This window comes from Myotis daubentonii, chromosome 15, assembly GCF_963259705.1.
Source record: "Myotis daubentonii chromosome 15, mMyoDau2.1, whole genome shotgun sequence".
NCBI classification, from domain to species: Eukaryota; Metazoa; Chordata; class Mammalia; order Chiroptera; family Vespertilionidae; genus Myotis; species Myotis daubentonii.
Window position 1 is genome coordinate 3,121,568 of NC_081854.1, and position 20,499 is coordinate 3,142,066.

The window sequence follows — 20,499 nt, forward strand, 5'->3', positions numbered from 1 at the left end:
TTAAGATAACTTGTTATCTAAAATTATTTATTTATCTAAGATGCACCTACACTGAATTTATCTGAAAAATAAAAGAGTGAATATTAAGAAAAAAATTGTAAATGGAAGATTATAAGAGAGGGTTTTGCGTGCCAGCAAAAGTTACTGGCATGCCATGTTTGGCACGTGTGCCAGGGGTTGCCCACCCCTGATCTAGGACCTATCTATATCTATATCTATATCTATATCTATATCTATATCTATATCTATATCTATATCTATATCTATCTATATATATCATATATCTACATCTACATCTACATCTACATCTACATCTACATCTATATCTATATCTATCTATCTGTCTGTCGCTGGTGAATTAATACCATGTGGGTTTCATCTGGTCAGAGGTTGAGCCTGGTGAGGACATGTATCGCTAGAAATTGGTGCGTGAACCAATTAGAAATTTAATTCTTCATAGAGTTTCACCAAGGCCTCTCTGGACCCAAAAAGGGGAAACTAGATGTGGTGTTAGAAGCACCCCGCCTCCCTTCATGAGAAACCACGGAAATGAGGCACATGACTCGGCCCTTGTGAGCCCGTCCTGCACCTTCACTGTCCTCCCTCACCCAGGCAGACTCACCTCCTCCAGGTGGACAAAGACAGAGGAGACGGGGAGAGGCTGGCCATGAGCCCCCGGCCCCTCACCCTCCTGGGCCTCGGTGAGTCCTGGATGGAGGGACCGCATCCCAGGGACCGAGGGGCTGGGAGGTGAGGGAGGTGTCGCCATCCCTGCTCCGTCTGACTCCAGCCCAGGAGACCCATGGTCCCTCCTGGGGGCCTGGCCCCTCAGCGCTGGCCCTGACCTAAGTGTGACCATGGGAGGGTCAGTCCTAGAAGCAGGTGCCTGGGCGTGGGGACAGGTTCTGACTGAGGACCTGATTGGAAGAGGGGGTGGGGGTGTGTCTGGAAACTCAGAGCAGGAAGCAGGATTGTGCTCAGAGGGGATGCCCAGGAGGGAACCTGGGGTAGTCTCGAGGCTGAGTCTGCTGCCTCCAGGAAGGCCCCCTGTTTGCAAGTTGGGGAGGACCGGGTTCTGGGTGTTGTTCTCACCAGACCTTCCCTTGCAGTGCTCTGCCTGGGCCAGACGATCCACATGCAGGGTGAGTCCGCCTTCTAAATGCAGTTTTTCATACAAGTTTCATTTTCAGGCAAAATATTGATTTCCCTTAGCATCCTCTCCAGGTGTGTCTTCAGCTGGAATGAGCCCCAGCCTCTCTCTTTGTCTGGATCTGTCTGTTCTCACGCCCTCTGGCTAAGTTCCCTTCAGAAACCAGCCTTTCCTTCACTTTCACAAACACCATGTTCCCTCTACCTCTGTCTTCTCCCAGGCTGAGGCTCCTGTGCTGGGCTTGGCTCATTGACACCTGACCCTCTGGTCCCAGCTCAGGGCCTCCCCCCTCCGCCTCTGATGAGAGGTCGGGTCTGCCCTCCTCGCCCTGAGCCTCCCACACTCACCCTGAGCCTCCCACACTCAGCCCTGGGCGAGTATCACAGCGCGTGGCTGTGGTTTGCACACTCCCCCCTCACCCTGTGCTCCCTCTACCCTTCCCCCAAGAAGGCAGAGACCCTCCTGTGTTTCTCCTACTTGTGGAGCCAGTGGCACAAGGAGGCGTCTGTAAAGGGAGAGATGGGAGCTGAGCTGTGGCTGAAGGAAGAAGGGAATGAGTGCTGGGGCTCGGCCAGCTCTGCCTCTATGGGGATTGGGTAACTGGGATGCCTTCTTCCTGTTTCAGGGCTAGAGCCCTCTCTCCCCCTGCCCAGCCCAGTTTAGACACTTGTGGTTTCAGGGGCCTCATTAAAAGGGAAGTGGAAATGGGCTGAGAAAAAGGTGGGAAATGCAGAGGGAACCTGAGTGAGTGCTGCTCAGAGGACGTGCTAGCAGTTGGGGAATCTCACACACTTGTGTCCTGTGAGCAGGTCTGGGCTGGTTTCCCTCTCCCCCCAAATGCCACTATCATTTCCATGAGGCCCTAGAGGCCCCTATGGACCCCACAATGTCTCCCGGCTGCCTGCAGACCCAGCCAGGTCATGCCCACCCTCTCCCACTCCAGTGCCCCTGTCCCCCAAGGGACCTGCTCATCCTCACCCTCTGCCTCACACCCAGTACTGCCTGTCCCCCTGGAGAGTGACTGTGGGGAGGGGGACATGCCCAGGGCCCCAGGCTGCTCTGACACCTCCCATGTCCCCCTGACAAAAGCCAATGCTGTCACCAGAACTTGTGTCATGTGGAGAAGTCATTGTATTGATGAGAACTGAGTCCCTGGAGGGGGTAGAGGGGTGGTCTCTGGGGGAAGGGATGGTGCACATGGTCTAGAATTGGGCTGTGGTGAGGGGTGCACAGCTCTGTGAGTTTGCTAAGAACCATTGAGCTGCACGCTTAAAAGCCGGGAGGTGTGAATTGTGATTTTTTCATGATGGAGCCTGAGATCCTGCTCTGCTTCCTCCCAGGGGCCCTGCCCAAACCCTCCCTCAGGGCCGAACCAGGCCCTGTGGTCCCCCGGGGACGGCCTGTGACCTTCGTGTGCCGGGGCCCAGCTTGGGCTGAGTTCTACCACCTGGAGAAGGAAGGAAGGCGCGTCTTTCTTTATCACAAAGGTGTGTCTCAAGATGGTCTGCCTGTGACAGAGGCCAGATTCCACATCCCCGAGGTGAGTAAAGTGACTGCGGGGAGTTACCGCTGCCTGTATGAACATCCGTATGAGATCCGGTCTGAGCGCAGTGAGCCCCTGGAACTGCAGGTGACAGGGGAGGACGTCTCCACTCCAACCTCAGGTGGGTCCCAGGGCCCTGCACCCTGTCCCAGCCCCGTCTCTGTCCTCGGGCTCCCTGCCCACCTGCTCACCCCCAGCCATGGGCCTCCCCTCCCCCTGCACACAGGACCCTCGGCCTTCACCCCTGGCTCAGGGCCCTGGAGTCTGGTCCCATCTGGACACCATGGTGGCCTGGACACTGAGCCCCGCATCTGAGGGGACACAGAGCTGTCTGCTGGGCTGGGTGGGACCTGAGCTTCTAGCCACCAGGTGGGGACAGACCCCTTCAAGGGCCTGAGTCCTTCCCCTCTGGATGGCGGTGCCCTGCCCCTTCCCCTGCCCAGGCTCTGTGGGGCCCAGGCAATGTGTCCCCTGGGGACCACCATCCATGGGCAAGTGGCATGGTCTGTCGGGCATGACCAGGGCTGCACGGTGCTTTGGGGAATTTTTGGATGAGGCTGCCCCGGACCGGGTCAGACCCTGAGATGAACTGGAGTCAGGGTCCAGCAAGGACATGGGGAGGGAGGGTGGGAGGGAGGAGAGAGGAAGGGAGGGAAAATTCTTACTTTAAATCTGAGTGTCTTCTCTCTCCTCTCCTTATTCTCCTGTGACTCAGACATCCATGGGTGGGAGCACATGCCCTGGGGTGACCCCCATCCACCAGGCTTGGGGGTGTCCACTAGTTCATCCTGACCCTGTGACCCTCCCTGCCCTGGGGGACTGTGGGTGGCACAGTGGCTGGGTGAGGTGAGCTCAGAGTCCAGGCTCTGTGACCCTGTGGCCGGGTCAGGGGCTCCCACCCTGTGTGTCCCTGGGCCAGGACCAGCTGCCCTGTGCTAATGTAGGGAGGGTGCTGGGATATTCTGAGGGGTGAGCAGCCCCGCAGAGAACTGGAAGCAGAGAGGGTGCCACCCCAGTGTCCTCCTCTCCTTGTGCCCTTTCTGAGGGGTGTCAGGGGCATCCTCTTACTGGGAGGTGCAGAGAAAGAGGCCAGATGAGGGCGCTGTGGGCAGTGAAGGGCCAGGTGAGTGGGGCAGGCAAAGTGGACCTTGGGCTCAGTGCATGCCCTGCCCCTTTCAGGGGAGCCCCTGGGGACCTCAACTCTCACCCTGAACGTGTGCTGGGAGGGGACCAAAGCCTGAGCGTCCCCTCCTCGGACTCTGCTGGGCAGTGGGCAGTGGAGCGGCCGTGGGCAGGGGCTCTGCCTCTCTCATGGTGGGGCACACACAGAGGGCAGTGATGTTTACATCCTCAACAGCAAGAGGCCGGTTCACCCCGGGTGGGTTGAGATCCAGGAGGGAGACGCCCTCGCTCCCCGCTGGAGTGTGATGAAATGCAGGTTTACTCTTTGCAGCTGGGCCCGCCCTGGGTCCTCTAGGTGACTGGCTGTGGCCCCTGGGGACGTGCACCTAGGGGCCCTGAGGTGCTGCAGGTGGAGGTATTCCTGGGGCGGGGCCTGGGTGCTCCCCATGGAGGGAGGTTCCCTGCGGGAATCAGGAGGCAGGGCGTCCAGAGAAGGGGAGCAGCTGCCTGAGACGTCTGTCACCCCTTCCTGTCTCCTAGCAACACGCCCTGCCCTCACCCTCCCACCCGCAGAAGTGACAGCTGCACCCACAGACACGGCCTCCCAGACAGGTCAGCCATCGGGGAGTGTGCACAGGGGTGGAGAGGGAGGGGCAGGTCCAGCCTCCTAGGGCCTGGCCTGGCCGGGTCGTGTCCACCTGTCAGTGACCCCTGCCCTCTGCTTCCAGGGCCCGCCTCCCGGGATTACACGGTGGAGAACAGCATCCGCTTGGGCCTGGCGGGCGTGGTGTTGCTGATCCTGGTGGCGATCCTGGTGGAAGCTGCGCTCAGCCAGCGGAGGACCCCACAGGGACCACAGGCATAAACACAAGGGAGCCCCCAGAGAGAGGGGACCCCAGGGCCCCAGCAGGGACCTCCCTGAGGGTCCGAGACTCACCCCGGAGCCCACATGACCAGAGCCGTCCCCGCTGTTGTTCAAGGACAAGAGCACCCAGGCCCACGTGGGTTAGGATGCTTGGCCTCAACCTTCATCTTCCCAGGACCATGGAGAGAAGTCATCTTGATTAACAGGCAGGCAACAGGCCAGCGTCCAGAAGAAACAAAGGCATGTGGACGAGGCAGGGCAGACACGGCCACGTGAGCCAGCCTGACCACAGAACCCAACCACAGAAATAACAGGGTGATTTAGACTCAGAGGGGAGCCACGTGAAACTAGGAAGGGGCTGCAACAGGAAGGTGAGCTGAGGCATAGGAACCAGGAAGGGTCAGTGTGCTTCTGGGCAAGAACAATTGAGAGAATGCATCAGGCGGCCACAGGGGGAGACAGAGAGCAGGTTTGTAGCAAATATGTACCCCTAGACCTCTGGCTTCAGTGGCAGCCATGACTGAGCCTCTTCCCACATGGGAGTCTGAATCTGCTTGCAATAAAGTTTCCCCACGTTTGCTTCAATGTTCTGGTCCGAGATTTTATTCTTAGGGTCCCTGAGACTCGATCCTGTGAATTAAACTTGGGCTCACTGCTCCGAATATCACCGCAATTCGGAGCCCAGCCCGGCCACCCAGGGCCACTAAGACATGGGAGGGAAGCAAACTGCCCTCCATCAGGTGGATGAGCCTCCTCACAGCGGCTGAAGAGAACAGGACTGACCCCGGATTCTGCTCGGAAAACTTGCTGGGGCTTGAGCTGTAGCCGCAGCTCCCCTGGTCTCCAGCCGCCAGCCCTCCCTGCAGATTTTGCACTTGCCAGACTCCTGAACTGTGTGAGTCAATCCTGCCACAGTCATCTCTCTGTATATACGCGTCCTGTTGGTCCTGTGTCTGTGACAGACCTGCACGGATACCATGGGCACCCCATTTCTTTTGGGGGTGATGAAAATAATTTAAAATGAAGTAGAAGCAATGGTTGCAAAAGATGGTGGATGTACAAAATGCCACTGAATAGTATACATTCCTCCTTCTGATGATCTTGTCTGTATTGTTGACACTATGACAGAAGTTCCTCATCCTCCCCTCCCCCACCATTGCCCTCCTGAGGGCCCAGCCCTGCCTGGGGCCTGCCTGGGGCTGCAGCCTCCACAGCCCTCCCAGGGCTGGGAGCTGAGGAGTCTCAGGCCTTTCCCTCCAGGTCCTGACTCTCCTCTGTCTCCTCCTCCTGGGGGGCCCCTCCCCTGGGAGGTCACAAGGATGCGCCTCAGTGTTGTGAGGGGGGAGGCTATGGGACCACCTTCCCTAGGACAGTGTCTGAGTTCTGTGCCCTAAATGCTGTGACCATGAAGGCCCACCAGCATAAAGACAGGTATCCAGCCACCAGCCCGGACCCATCTGGGTCTTTGCAAACTCAACCTTCCCAGAAGCCCCGCCCACCAACCTGACTCTTTCTTCAGTGCTTTTGCTTCCGTGGATTTGGTGGCTTTCAGTTTAGAAATAGCCAGAGGCAGCTGGGAGGCAGGGGGGTGTGAGGGTGGCAGCTCAGGGTCACAGGGCACAGAGGGTCACTGATACAAAGGCATCGAGCCTGAGCCAGGTGCCTCCACCTGCCTTGCAGAGCATGAGGGGAGGGCTGAGTGCTTCCAGTGTCCCCCTCCACTCCCTGCGCTGCCCCAGTAGCAGCATGGAGGTGTCAGGAGAGTCTATGGTTTCCTGTTTGCAGGTGAGAACTGAAGCAACCGAGTGGAAGGCAGTCAGTCCTACAGGGGTTGTCTCGGCAACGGCTGGGCCCTCCCCCAAGCTGTTTCCTGTAAGGGCGGAGTTTGAGGCAGGAACCCGCCCTGGGAGCTTGGAGGCAGATCTTTCTAAAGTGCGCTGTGCCAGCACGGGGTGAACCTGAGTGGGGCGGCTGAAAGACTTAGAAAAGCTTTCAAGAGAATGAAATAACAATAATAACAAGAGAATGAAAGCCTGGTCTCGGTGGGACGCTGCTTCTCTGAGAGACAGTGACACGCCCACAGCCATGCCTTTATTTTATAGAAGATGCTAGGAGGCAAAGTAAGGGCGTGACCAAGATGTTTACAACATTCTCCTGGGATTCAATCCTACTCAACCACATGCACCTGAACCCTATCGAGCCCACATCACTCAGGCGCGTGGGGCCACGTGTTCGGACCATAGGTTCACGCTTACAACTACAGCTGTTGGCTATAATTGTGCTGGGAGGGCCCTGCCCTCCAAGCTGGAACTTGCACGTGGCATGAGAGGACGGTGCCCTCTCATCAGTCCAAGGCTTGAACCTGTCCAAAACACGGTAGCGGCTCCCCACAATAAAGTTTTAATTCTGTTTCTTGGTTACTAACGTTGTGGCCCCACCCCATAACAAAGAAACAAAGGAAAATTTCCCCATCGAATTTCTGAATAATATTACTCTCTCGGGAATACCGTGATATAAATTAAAATTGAAAGTGGGTGCAATCATCATGCTATTGAGAAATCTCAATAGTAAAATAGTAAATGGGGTGTTTGTAATGGTACCAGATTTATTATCAAAAGATTACGACCTAACATTATGGAAGCTGAAGTATTAACAGGATCTGAAGAGGGAGAGGCTGTTCTGATTCCAAGAATTAATTTGTCCCCACCTGACACTGGCCTCCCATTTAAATTGATTTGACGACGGTTTCCGTGATGCCAGCATTTGTGATGACTATTAATAAATCACAAGGACAAACTCTAGACAGAGCAGGCATGTTCCTACCTGAACCCGGTTTTGCACATGGTCAGTTATATGTTGCTTTCTCTCGAGTTTGAAGAGCATGTGATGTTACAGTTAAAGTTCTAAGTACTTCATCACAAGGGAAATTAGTCAAGCACTCTGAAAGTGTTTTCACCCTTAATGTGGTGTACAGGCAGATACTAGAATAAGTTTAATCACTTTATCAGTCATTGTTTGCATCACTCTTGTTTTTATATCATGCTTTTGTTCTTTTCATATGTTTTTGTTGTTTTTATATCATGCCTCTGTTGTTGTCATATCGTTTTGTTACTGTTCATTTTTCAATAAATTTATATATTATTTCCATATACATTTTACTAATTTCCTTTCATCTCTCACACTTCTATTATAGAGAAAGGGCAAATAGCAATATTAAAATATCTCTGCTAATTAATCCCCTTTTTATGAAAATATATTTTATTGAATTTTTACAGAGAGGAAGGGAGAGAGCTAGAGAGTTAGAAACATCGATGAGAGAGAAACATTGATCAGCTGCATTCTGCACACCTCCCCACTGAGGATGTGCCTGCAACCAAGGTGCATGCCCTTGACCAGAATCGAATCTGGGACCCTTGAGTCCACAGGCCAATGCTCTATCCACTGAGCCAAACTGTGTAGGGCAATTAATTTCCTTCTTATGTGCACGAATTTCATGCACAGGGCTACTAGTCTATCTATATCTATCATCTATGTCTGTCTATCGCTGGTGAATTAATACCATGTGGGTTTCATCTGGTCATGGGTTTAGCCTGGTGAGGACGTGTATCGCTAGAAACTGCTGTGTGACAAATTAGAAATTTACTTTTTCATAGAGTTTCACCAAGGCCTTCCTGGACCCAAAAAGGGGAAACTAGATGTGGGGCTAGGAGCACCCGCCTCCCTTCAAGAGAAACCACGGAAATGAGGCACATGACTCGGCCCCTTTAAAGCCGCCCTGCACATTCACTGTCCTCCCTCACCCAGGCAGACTCACCTCCTCCAGGTGGACAGAGGAGACTGGGAGAGGCTGGCCATGAGCCCCCAGCCCTCCACCCTCCTGGGCCTTGGTGAGTCCTGGATGGAGGGACTGCATCCCAGGTACTGAGGGGTGGGAGCTGGGGAGGCAACCACATCCATGCTCCGTCTGACTCCAGCCCAGGAGACTCAGGTCCCTCCTGGGGGCCTGGCCCCTCAGCGCTGGCCCTGACCTAAGTGTGACCATGGGAGGGTCAGTCCTAGAAGCAGGTGCCTGGGCGTGGGGACAGGTTCTGACTGAGGACCTGATTGGAAGAGGGGGTGGGGGTGTGTCTGGAAACTCAGAGCAGGAAGCAGGATTGTGCTCAGAGGGAATGCCCAGGAGGGAGCCTGGGAAATTCTCCGTGCCCAGCCCGCTGCCTCCAGGAAGGCCCCCTGATTGCAGCCTGGGGAGGACCGGGTTCTGGGCGTTGTTCTCACCAGACCTTCCCTTGCAGTGCTCTGCCTGGGCCAGACGATCCACATGCAGCTGAGTGAGTCCGCCTTTTAAATGGAGTTTTTCATACAAGTTTCATTTTCAGGCAAAATATTGATTTCCCTTAGCATCCTCTCCAGGTGTATCTTCAGCTGGAATGAGCCCCCAGCCTCTCTCTTTGTCTGGATCTGTCTGTTCTCACGCCCTCTGGCTAAGTTCCCTTCAGAAACCAGCCTTCCTTTCACTTTCAGAAAGACCATGTTCCCTCTACCTCTGCCTTCTCCCAGGCTGAGGGCTCCTGTGCTGGGCTTGGCTCATTCCCACCTGACCCTCTGGTCCCAGCTCAGGGTCTCCCCCATCTGCCTCTGATGAGAGGTCAGTGCTTCCCCCCTCGCCCTGAGCCTCCCACACTCACCCCTGAGCCTCCCACACTCACCCTGAGCCTCCCACACTCACCCTGAGCCTCCCACTCTCAGCCCTGGGCGAGTATCACAGCGCGTGGCTGTGGTTTGCACACTCCCTCCTCAGCCCTGTGCTCCCTCTACCCTTCCCCCAAGAAGGCAGGGACCCTTCTGTGTTTCTCCTATTTGTGGAGCCAGTGGCACAAGGAGGCGTCTGTAAAGGGAGAGATGGGAGCTGAGCTGTGGCTGAAGGAAGGAGGGAATGAGTGCTGGGGCTCGGCCAGCTCTGCCTCTATGGGGATTGGGTAACTGGGATGCCTTCTTCCTGTTTCAGGGCTAGAGCCCTCTGTCCCCCTGCCCAGCCCAGTTTAGACACTTGGGGTTTCAGGGGCCTCAATCACAAGGAAGAGGAAATAGGCTGAGAGGGTGACGGGAAATGCAGAGGGAACCTGAGTGAGTGCTGCTCAGAGGACGTGCACTGGAGTGGGGGTCTTCACCCACTGGGGTCCTGGGAGCAGGTCTGAGCTGGTGTCTTTTCCCACATCCTCTAGACTTCCCATGGGGCCCTGCAGCCCCCATTTGCCCCCACTTTCTCCCCCAGCTGCTTTCAGGCCCGGTCAGGTCATTCCCACCCCCTCTCCCAACAGCGTCCCTGTCCCTACCAGTGACCAGCTCATCCTCACCCTCTGCCTCCCTCCCAGCCCTGTCTGTCCCCCTGGAGAGCAGCCGTGGGGAGGGGGATGTGTCTCGGGCCTCAGGCTGCTCTGACTCCTCCCATGTCCCCCTGAGAAAAGCCCATGATGTCACCAGAGCTTGTGTCACGTGGAGAAGTCATTGGAGTGATGAGAACTGAGTCACCTGGAGGGGGCAGAGGGGTGGTCTCTTGGAGAAGGGACGCTGCAAATAGACAAGAATTGGGCTGTGGTGAGGGTTGCACAGCTCTGTGAGTTTGCTAAGAGCCACTGAGCTGCACGCTTAAAACACGGGGGTGTGAGGCTGGAGATTTCCTCATGATGGAGCCTGAGATCCTGCTCTGCTTCCTCCCAGGGGTCCTGCCCATCCCCTCCCTCCGGGCTGAGCCAGGCCCTGTGGTCCCCCGGGGACGGCCTGTGACCTTCGTGTGCTGGGGCCCAGCTTGGGCTGAGTTCTTCCGCCTGGAGAAAGATGGAAGACCTGTATATGAGAATCAGAAAACTGTGTCTCAAGATGGTTTGCCAGTGACAGAGACCAGATTCCACATCCCCGGGGTGCGTGAAGACACTGCCGGGAATTACACCTGCCTCTATCGACTTCCGTATGGCTGGTCTGAGCGCAGTGAGCCCCTGCAGCTGCAGGTGGCAGAGGAGGACTCCACTCCGCCCTCAGGTGGGTCCCAGGGCCCTGCATCCTGTCCCAGCCCCGTCTCTGTCCTTGGGCTCCCTGCCCTCCTGCCACCCCCAGCCCTGGGCTCCCCTCCCTCTGCACACACGACCCTCGGCCTTCACCCCTGGCTCAGCGCCGTGGAATCTGGTCTCATCTGGACACCACGGTGGCCTGGACCCTGAGTCCTGCATCACAGGGGACCCAGTGAGCTTCCAGCCACCAGGTGGAGGCAGACCCCTGCAAGGGGCCAGGTGTCCTTCCCCTCAGGATGCTGTGTGTCCATGGGCCAGGACCAGCTGCCCTGTGCTAATGTTTGGAGGGTGGTGGGACGTTCTGAGGGGCGGCCAGCCCTTCAGACAAGTGGAAGCAGAGAGCGTGCATCCTGATGTCCTCGTCTCCCTGAGCCGTTTCTGCGGCGTGTGTGGGGCGTCCTCTATTCTATAGTGAGAGGTGCAGAGAAAGAGGCCAGGTGAAGGCGCTGTGGTGGTGAAGGGCCAGGTTTGTTGGGAAGATGGAGTGGACCTTGGGTTCAGTGCTTCCCCAGTCCCTTCACAGGAGCCCTGGAGACCTCCGCTTCTACCTGATGCCTGGCCTGGGGAGGGGAGAGCTCAGCCTGGGGCGACTCCTCCTCGGGCTCTGCTGGGCGGTGGGCTCCAGCCTCCTAGGGCCTGGCCTGGCCAGGTTGTGTCCACCTCTCAGTGACCTCTGCCCTCTGCTTCCAGGCCCTGCCTCCCGGGATTACACGGTGGAGAACAGGATCCGCATGGGCCTGGCGGGCGTGGTCTTGCTGATCCTGGTGGCGATTCTGGTGGAAGCTGGGCACAGCGAGCATAGGACTCCACAGGGACCACAGGAATAAACACAAGGGAGCCCCCCAGAGAGAGGGGACCCCAGAGCCCGCACAGGGAGCTCTCAGAGGGCCCGAGGCTCACGCTGGAGCTCAGGAAACCTAGAGTCGCCCCTGCAGTTGTTCGAGGACAAGAGAACCCAGGCCCACGTGGGTTAGGATGCTTGGCCTCAACCCCTCATCTTCCCAGGACCATGGAGAGGACTCAGCTTGACTGACAGGCAGGCAGACGGGGCAGCGCCCCAGGGGAAACAAAGGCAGGTGGAACGGAGGCAGGGCAGACACGGCCACGTGAGCCAGCCTGACCACGGAAGCCAACCACGCAGAAATAACAGGATGATTTTAGACTCAGAGGGGAGACACGTGAAACTAGGAGGGGCTGCAACACTAAGGTGAGCTGAGGTATAGGAACCAGGAAGGGTCAGTTGTGCTTCTGGGCAAGCACAATTGAGAGAATCCATCAGGCGGCCACAGGGGGAGACAGAGAGCAGGTTTGTAGCAAATATGTACCCCTAGACCACAGGCTTCTGTGGCCACCATGACTGAGCCTCTCCCCATGTGGGACTCTCAGTCTGCTTGCAATAAATTTTCCACATTTTTGCTTCAATCTTGTGGTCCAAGATTTCATTCTTTGGGTGCGTGAGACACAATCTTGGGAGGAACAAACCTCAGCTCACTGTTCCGGGTATCCCCATGATCCCCAGCCCAGCCAACCAGGGCCTCTAAGACATGGGAGGGAAGCAACGTGCCCTCCATCAGGTGGATGAGCCTCCTCACAGCGGCTGAAGAGAACAGGACTGGCCCGGGATGCTGTGGACAAACTTGCTGGGGCTTGAGCTGCAACAGCAGCTCCCCTGGTCTCCAGCCGCCAGCCCTCCATGCAGATTTTGCACTTGCCAGACTCCTGGATTGTGTGAGCCAATCCTGCTACATGCATCTCTCTGCACATACACGCCTTTTTGTCCTGTGCCTGGGACAGACCTTCATGGTACCGGGGTCTTTCTCTGAATCTAGAACGGTTCGTGAATCTGGAGAAGGGCTGCAAGTAAATTAATAAAGAGACTAGAAATATAAATTTGGAAGGCATTTTTGGGAGCCAGAGGAGACGTAACTTCAGTAACCAAGTTCTCTGAATCTCTGGACCCCTAGCTTTTTATTAACACAAATTGCTCTACAGCAAAGCAGATATACATATCAAAGGTAAAGTTTGCTATACAGTAGGCATTGTCAGGTTGGGGGAGCTGCCTTCAGCTGTTCAGCTCTTTGGCCAGCAGCAGGTATTAACATGTATATTTTCAGGTTTGGGGAAATGCTTCCAGCTATTTCAGCAGCAGGTAATATGATTCGGTAGTGCTGAATATAGAAGCTCATCAACCTCTTGATCAAGTTCTTGCATTTAGGACCTGCTGGAATATGCCCCCAGCACATGGATACAATGGGCACACCATTTCTTTTGGGGGTGATGAAAATAATTTGGAACAAAGTAGAGGCAATGGTTGTACAAGATGGCGAATGTACAAAATCCCATTGAATAGTACACATTTGCCCCTTCCGATGATCTTATGTGTATTGTTGACACTATTAGAGAAATTCACGATCCTCCCCTCCTAGACTTTGCCCTCCTGATGGCCCAGCTCTGCCTGGGTCTGCAGCCCCCACAGCCCTCCCTGGGGCTAGGAGCTGAGGAGTCTCAGGCCTTTCCCTCCAGGTCCTGGCTCTCCTCTGTCGCCTCCTCCCTGGGAAGTCACAATGATGTGCCTCAGAGTTGGGGGGGAGGGAGGCTATGCGACCACCTTCCCTAATCAGAGTGTCTGTGTTCTGTGCCCTAAATGGACCCATTGATTCATCAGGGTCCAGCCGGAATCCAGGCACCAGCCCAGACCCTTCTGGTTCTTTGAAAGTCCACCTTCCCAGATGCCCCGCCCGCCAACCTGTGGACAACATGACTGTTTCTTTTGTGCGTCTGCTCCTGTGGACGTAGGGCTTTCAGTTTAGAAATAGTCAGAGGCAGCTGCGAGGCAGGGGAGTGTGCGGGTGGCAGCCCAGGTTCACAGGACACAGGGAGGCACAGGCATGGAGCCTGAGCCAGGTGCCGCCTGCCCTGGGAGCATGGGGATGGAGGGTGTGGGGTGTGGGGGTTGAGTCCTTCCACTGTCCCGCTCAGCTCTGTGCTCTCCCAGGAATAACATGGAGGTGTCAGGAGAGTTCTATGGTTTCCCCTTTGCCCTGAGAAACTGAAGCATTTGCATAAGGAAATGGGTGGATTGGGGACAGTCTGTCTGTGAGGACTGTCCTTTAAAACCGAGTGTCAGGATCAACTAGGTGGACACCCCCAGGCCTGGACGATGGGGCCACTTCTGGCCCTGTCCTCCCTCCCTCCCATGGGATGTCTGAGTCACAGCAGGACAACAAGAGAGGGGAGAGAAGACACTGGTTTAAAGGACAGCCTTCACAAGCCAGGAAGTTTTCCTGCCTGTACTGTCTGTATACCTTTCTATGTATCCAAGTATCTATCATTGTATCTATATATGTATCTATGTAACTATTTATCTAATTATCTATGTATCTATCTCTATATGTGACTATGTCTCTAAATATTGATATATTTATACAACTACTAGAGGCCTGGTGCACAAAATTAATGTATGGGTGGGGAGTCCCTCAGCCCGCCTGCACCATCTCCAATCTGGGACCCCTTGGGGGATGTCCGACTGCTGGTTTAGGCCCCATCCCATATGGGGAGGACCAACCTGCGGGCAGAGTGGAGTCCTCTTTTGTCACTTGGGAGGGGGAAACCAGCCCAGACCTGCTCACAGAACCCTAGTGTGTGAGGTCCCCTGACTCTTAGCACGTCCTCTGAGCAGCACTCACTCAGGTTCCCTCTGCATTTCCTGCCTTCCTCTCAGCCCATTCCCACTTCCTTGTTATTGAGGCACCTGAAACCTGAATTGTCTAAACTGGCCTGGGCATGGGGGAGAGAGGGCTCTAACCCTGAAACAGGAAGAAGGCATCTAAGTTATCAAATCCCGATAGGCCGAGCTGGCCAAGCCCCAGCACTCATCCCCTCATTCTAGCTGAGGATCCACCAGGAGAGGACTCAAAATGGAACTGATATGAAATCCAAGACTGCTGACTCCTAACCACTCACCTGCCTGCCTGCCTGATTGCCCCTAACTATCTCTGCTTGCTGACCCGATCGCCGCCTAACTGGTCCCTGAATGGCTAGATTGCCCCTGAACTGCCACCCTGCTGGCCTGGTCGGCCCCAAACTGTCAGAAAGGAAGTTGGACATCTGGAAGATATCTGGTAGACCCGGTCTAATTAGCATATTACCCTTTTATTAGTATAGATCTGTGTGTCTGTCTATATATCTCTTCAACTCTCTGTATGTATATAATTATGTACCTGACAATCTGCATATCTATGTATGTAGCCCAGTATGGGTTTATGTAACTAAGTATCTTTGTAACTATCTCTATATCCATGTTTGCATCTATGTATTTACCTATGTGACTATGAATTTGTGTATCTGTGTAACAACTTATACATCTAGGTATCTGAGTATCCAGTTATCTAGGATCTATCTTGGATCTATCTATCTATCATCTATGTCTGTCCATCGCTGGTGAATTAATACCATGTGGGTTTCATCTGGTCAGGGGTTTAGCCTGGCTAGGATGTATATCGCTAGAAACTGCTGCCTGAACAAATTAGAAATGCAATATTTTGTATACTTTCACCAACACCACTCTGTACCCAAAAAGGGGAAACTAGATTTGGGGTTTGGAGCACCCCACCTCCTTTCATAAGAAACCACGGAAATAACGCACTTGACTCGGTCCTTTTAAAGCTGCCCTGCACCTTCACTGTCCTCCCTCCCCCAGGCAGACTCACCTCCTCCAGGTGTACAAGGACAGAGGAGACTGGGAGAGGCTGGCCATGAGCCCCCGGCCCTCCGCCCTCCTGGGCCTCGGTGAGTCCTGGATGGAGGGACCGCATCCCAGGTACTGAGGGGTGGGAGCTGAGGGAGGTGTCGCCATCCCTGCTCCGTCTGACTCCAGCCCAGGAGACTCATGGTCCCTCCCGGGGGCCTGGCCATCAGCTCTGGCCCTGACCTAAGAGTGACCATGGGAGGGTCAGTCCTAGAAGCAGCTGCAGGGGTGTGGGGACAGGTTCTGACTGAGGACCTGATTGGAAAGGGGTGGGGGTGGGGCTGCCTGGAAACTCAGAGCAGGAAGCAGGATTGTGCTCAGAGGGAATGCTGAGGAGGGACCCTGGGATATTCTGGGTGCCCAGCCCGCTGCCTCCAGGAAGGCCTCCTGATTGCAGCCCAAGGAGGACCCGGGTTCTGGGCGTTGTTCTCACCAGACCTTCCCTTGCAGTGCTCTGCCTGGGCCAGACGATCCACATGCAGGAGGGTGAGTACACCTTTTAAATGCAGTTTTTCATACAAGTTTCATTTTCAGGCAAAATATTGATTTTTCTTAGCATCCTCTCCAGGTGTATCTTCAGCTGCAATGAGCCCCCAGCCTCTCTCTTTGTCTGGATCTGTCTGTTCTCACGCCCTCTGGCTAAGTTACCTTCAGAAACCAGCCTTTTCTTCACTTTCACAAGCACCATGTTCTGTCTCTACCATGACCATCTCCCAGGCTGAGGCTCATGTAGCTCAGCTTCGGTCATTAATATTTGTCCTCTGGTCTCAGCACAGGGCCTCCCTCACGTGACTCTGAGAGGTCAGTTCTGCTCCCCTAGCACCTGAGCTGCCCACACTCACCCTGAGCCTCCCACACACACCCCTGAGCCTCCCACACACACCCCTGAGCCTCCCTCACTCACCCTGAGCATCCCACACTCATCCCTGAGCCTCCCACACTCATCCCTGAGCCTCCCACAGTAACCCTGAGCCTCCCACACTCACCCTCAGCCTCCCACACACACCCCTGAGCCTCCCTCACTCACCCTGAGCATCCCACACTCATCCCTGAGCCTCCCACACTCACCCTGAGCCTCCCACAGTAACCCTGAGCCTCCCACACACACCCTGAGCCTCCCTCACTCACCCTGAGCCTCCCACACTCACCCTGAGCCTCCCTCACTCACCCTGAGCCTCCCACACTCACCCTGAGCCTCCCTCACTCACCCTGAGCCTCCCACACTCACCCTGAGCCTCCCTCACTCACCCTGAGCCTCCCACACACACACCTGAGCCTCCCTCACTCACCCTGAGCCTCCCTCACTCACCCTGAGCCCCCCACACTCACCCTGAGCCCCCCACACTCACCCCTGAGCCTCCCTCACTCACCGTGAGCCTCCCACACACACCCTGAGCCTCCCTCACTCACCCTGAGCCTCCCTCACTCACCCTGAGCCTCCCACACTCACCCTGAGCCCCCCACACTCACCCTGAGCCTCCCACACTTACCCTGAGCCTCCCACACTCAGCCCTGGGCGAGTATCACAGCGCGTGGCTGTGGTTTGCACACTTCCCCCTCACCCTGTGCTCCCTCTACCCTTCCCCCAAGAAGGCAGGGAGCCTCCTGCATTTCTCCTATTTGTGGAGCCAGTGACACAAGGAGGCATCTGTAAAGGGAGAGATGGGAGCTGAGCTGTGGCTGAAGGAAGGAGGGAATGAGTGCTGGGGCGCGGCCAGCTCTGCCTCTATGGGGATTGAGTAACTGGGATGTCTTTTTCCTGTTTCAGGTCTAGAGCCCTCTGTCCCCTGCCCAGCCCAGTTTAGACACTTGGGGTTTCAGGATCCTCAATCACAAGGAAGTGGAAATAGGCTGAGAGGGTGGCGGGAAATGCAGAGGGAACCTGAGTGAGTGCTGCTCAGAGGACGTGCTAGGAGTCGGGTCCACGTCCACTGGGGTCCTATGAACAGGTCTGAGCTGATGTCCACACTCACCCCCACTAGACTTCCCATGGGGCCGTGCCGCCCCCATTGGTCCCCACAATCTCCCCCAGCTGCCTGCAGACCCGGCCCAGCAAGAGGAGTGCAGTGGGCTAAGTGCAGTGACTTGGGGGGAGGCCTTTGCATTTGAGTCTCCTGGAATCACCAGGAAACAGACCCCAGGGCATTGTGGGATCAGACTCTGTCCCTTAGAGGCCATTGCAGACGCTCCCGTTTGGCTGAGCCAACCTGGGGACACTCAGAAACACCCCCTCAGACTCCTACCCTCTCACCATGAGTGACCTGCTCATCCTCACCCTCTGCCTCCCTCCCAGCCTCCATGTCCCTCTGGAGAGTGGCTGTGGGGAGGGAGACATGTCCGGGGCCTCAGGCTGCTCTGACACCTCCTGTGTTCCCGGGAGAAAAGCCCACGATGTCACCAGGACTCGGGTCGCATGTCACGCAGGTGGTGAAGTTACTGGAGTGATGAGAATTCAGTGTCCTGGAAGGGCAGACGGGGTGGTCTCTGGGGAAGGGATGGTGCACATGGTGTAGAATTGGGCTGTGGTGAGGGTTGCACAGCTCTGTGAGTTTGCTATGTTCCACTGAGCTGCACGCTGAAGACAGGGGAGGTGTGAGTTGTGATTTCCTCATGATGGAGCCTGAGATCCTGCTCTGCTTCCTCCCAGGGCTCCCGCCCAAACCCTCCCTCAGGGCTGAGCCAGGCCCTGTGATCCCCCGGGGACGGCCTGTGACCCTCGTGTGCCGTTCCCCAGTTTGGCCTAAGTTCTTCCGCCTGGAGAAGGAAGGAAGAAGTGAATATCACATTCAGAAAGGTGTGTCTCAAGATGGTTCGCAGGCGACAGAGGCCAGATTCCACATCTCCTCAGTGCGTGAAGCCATGGCTGGGAGTTACCGCTGCCTCTATTACGATGTGTCCAACACGTGGTCTGAGCCCAGTGAGCGCCTGCAGGTGCAGGTGAGAGAGGAGGACGTCTCCACTCCGCCCTCAGGTGGGTCCCTGGGCCCTGCTCCCTGTCCCAGCCCCATCTCTGTCCTCGGGCTCCCTGCCCTCCTGCTCACCCAGGTCATGGGGCTCCCCTCCCTCTGCACACATGACCCTCAGCCTACACCCCTGGCTCAGGGCCCTGGAGTGTGGTCCCATCTGGACACCACGGTGGCCTGGACCCTGAGCCCCGCATCAGAGGGACACAGAGCTGTCCTGCTGGGCTGGGTGGGGCCTGAGCTCCCAGCCACCAGGTGGGGACAGACCCCTTCAAGGGGCCCCTTGTCCTTCCCCTCAGGATGCTCTGCTAATGAATGGAGGGTGGTGGGATGTTCGGAGGGGTGGCCAGCCCCTCAGACAAGTGGATGCAGAGAGGGTGCCATCCCTGTGTCCTCATCCTCCTGTCCTCCGTCTGGGGTGTGTCGGGAGGGTCCTCTACACTGGGAGGTGCAGAGAAAGAGGACAGGTGAGGGCGCTGTGGACGGGGAAGGCCAGGTGAGTGGGGCAGACAGAGAGGAACTTGGGCTCAGTGCTTCCCTTTCCCCCTTCACTGGAGCCCCTGGAGACCTCCGCTACCCCACCCAGAGACTGGGCAGGGAAAGGGGGACGTTAGACTCGGGTGCCCCCTCTTTGGGCTCTGCAGTGGATTCCTACCTCCTAGAGCCTGGCCTGGCTGGGTCGTGTCCACCTGTCAGTGACCACTGCCTTTTGGTTCTAGGCCCCGCCTCCCGGGATTACACAGTGGAGAACAGCATCCGCTTGGGCCTGGCGGGCGTGGTCTTGCTGACCCTGGTGGCGATTCTGGTGGAAGCTGGGCTCAGCAGGCGCAGGTCCCCACAGGGACCACAGGAGTAAACACAAAGGAGCCCCCCAGAGAGAGGTGACCCCAGGGCACCAGCAGGGACCTCACCGAGGGCCTGAGGCTCCCGCTGGAGCCGAGATGGCCAGAGCCGCCTCCGCTGTTGTTCAAGGACAAGAGAACCTGGCCCATGTGGGTTAGGATGCTTGGCCTCAACCTTCATCTTCCCAGGACCATGGAGAGAAGTCATCTTGATTAACAGGCAGACAGACAGGCCAAGGTCCAGGGGAAAGAAAGGCAGGCGGAGGCAGGGCAGATACGACCATGTTATCCAGCCTGACCACGAAGCCAAACCCACAGAAATAACAATGCTTTAGACTCAGAGGGGAGACACGTGAAACTAGGAAGGGGCTGCAACAGGAAGGTGAGCTGAGGCATAGGAACCAGGAAGGGTCAGTTGTGCTTCTGGGCAAGAACAATTGAGAGAATCCATCAGGCGGCCACAGGGGGAGACAGGGAGCAGGTTTGTAGCAAATATGTACCCCTAGACCACAGGCTTCAGTGGCAGCCATGACTGAGCCCTCTCCCCATGCAGGGAGTCTGAATCTGCTAGCAATAAAGTTTCCCCTCTTTTGCTTCAATCTTCTTGTCTGAGATTTCATTCTTTGGGTGCATGAGACACCATCTGGGGGCTATCAAATCTCAGCTCACTGTTCTGGGTTCAACATGATCCCCAGCCCAGCCACCCAGGGCCTCTAAGACATGGGAGGGAAGCAACGTGCCCTCCATCAGGTGGATGAGCCTCCTCACAGCGGCTGAAGAGAACAGGACTGGCCCGGGATGCTGTGGACAAACTTGCTGGGGCTTGAGCTGCAACAGCAGCTCCCCTGGCCTCCAGCCGCCAGCCCTCCCTGCAGATTTTGCACTTGCCAGACTCCTGAATTGTGTGAGCCAATCCTGCCACAGTCATCCCTCTGTACATACACGCCTGTTGGTCCTGTGTCTGGGACAGACCTTCCTGGTCCCGGGGTCTTTCCCTGAATCTAGAACGGTTCAGAAATCTGGAGAAGGGCTGCAGGTAATTTAATAAAGAGACATGAACTATAAATTTGGAAGGCATTTTGGGGAGCCAGTGGAGACCTAGCTTCAGTAACCACGTTCTCTGAATCTCTGGACCCCTATCTTCTTAACACAAATTGCTCTACAGCAAAGCAGATATACATATCAAAGGTAAGGTTTGGTAT

At 55.9% G+C, this 20,499-nt stretch overlaps 3 protein-coding genes across 3 annotated transcripts; all 3 read left to right on the forward strand.

The window, feature by feature from the left end:
* Positions 1 to 574: 574 nt before the first annotated feature.
* Positions 575 to 4,887, forward strand: LOC132216510 (leukocyte-associated immunoglobulin-like receptor 2). The gene is made up of 4 exons (XM_059665754.1): positions 575 to 701; positions 1,110 to 1,142; positions 2,491 to 2,814; positions 4,544 to 4,887. Exons 1-4 carry the CDS (start codon positions 668 to 670, stop codon positions 4,678 to 4,680), a joined length of 528 nt encoding a protein of 175 aa, XP_059521737.1. The 5' UTR covers positions 575 to 667; the 3' UTR covers positions 4,681 to 4,887.
* A 3,610-nt stretch (positions 4,888 to 8,497) lies between these two features.
* On the forward strand, positions 8,498 to 12,156 carry LOC132216511 (leukocyte-associated immunoglobulin-like receptor 2). The gene is made up of 4 exons (XM_059665755.1): positions 8,498 to 8,567; positions 8,973 to 9,008; positions 10,399 to 10,716; positions 11,436 to 12,156. Exons 1-4 carry the CDS (start codon positions 8,534 to 8,536, stop codon positions 11,570 to 11,572), a joined length of 525 nt encoding a protein of 174 aa, XP_059521738.1. The 5' UTR covers positions 8,498 to 8,533; the 3' UTR covers positions 11,573 to 12,156.
* Positions 12,157 to 13,502: 1,346 nt separating this feature from the next.
* LOC132217254 (leukocyte-associated immunoglobulin-like receptor 2) lies at positions 13,503 to 19,885 on the forward strand. The gene is made up of 5 exons (XM_059667348.1): positions 13,503 to 13,537; positions 15,445 to 15,533; positions 15,943 to 15,978; positions 18,140 to 18,463; positions 19,175 to 19,885. Exons 1-5 carry the CDS (start codon positions 13,503 to 13,505, stop codon positions 19,309 to 19,311), a joined length of 621 nt encoding a protein of 206 aa, XP_059523331.1. The 3' UTR covers positions 19,312 to 19,885.
* Positions 19,886 to 20,499: the final 614 nt, after the last annotated feature.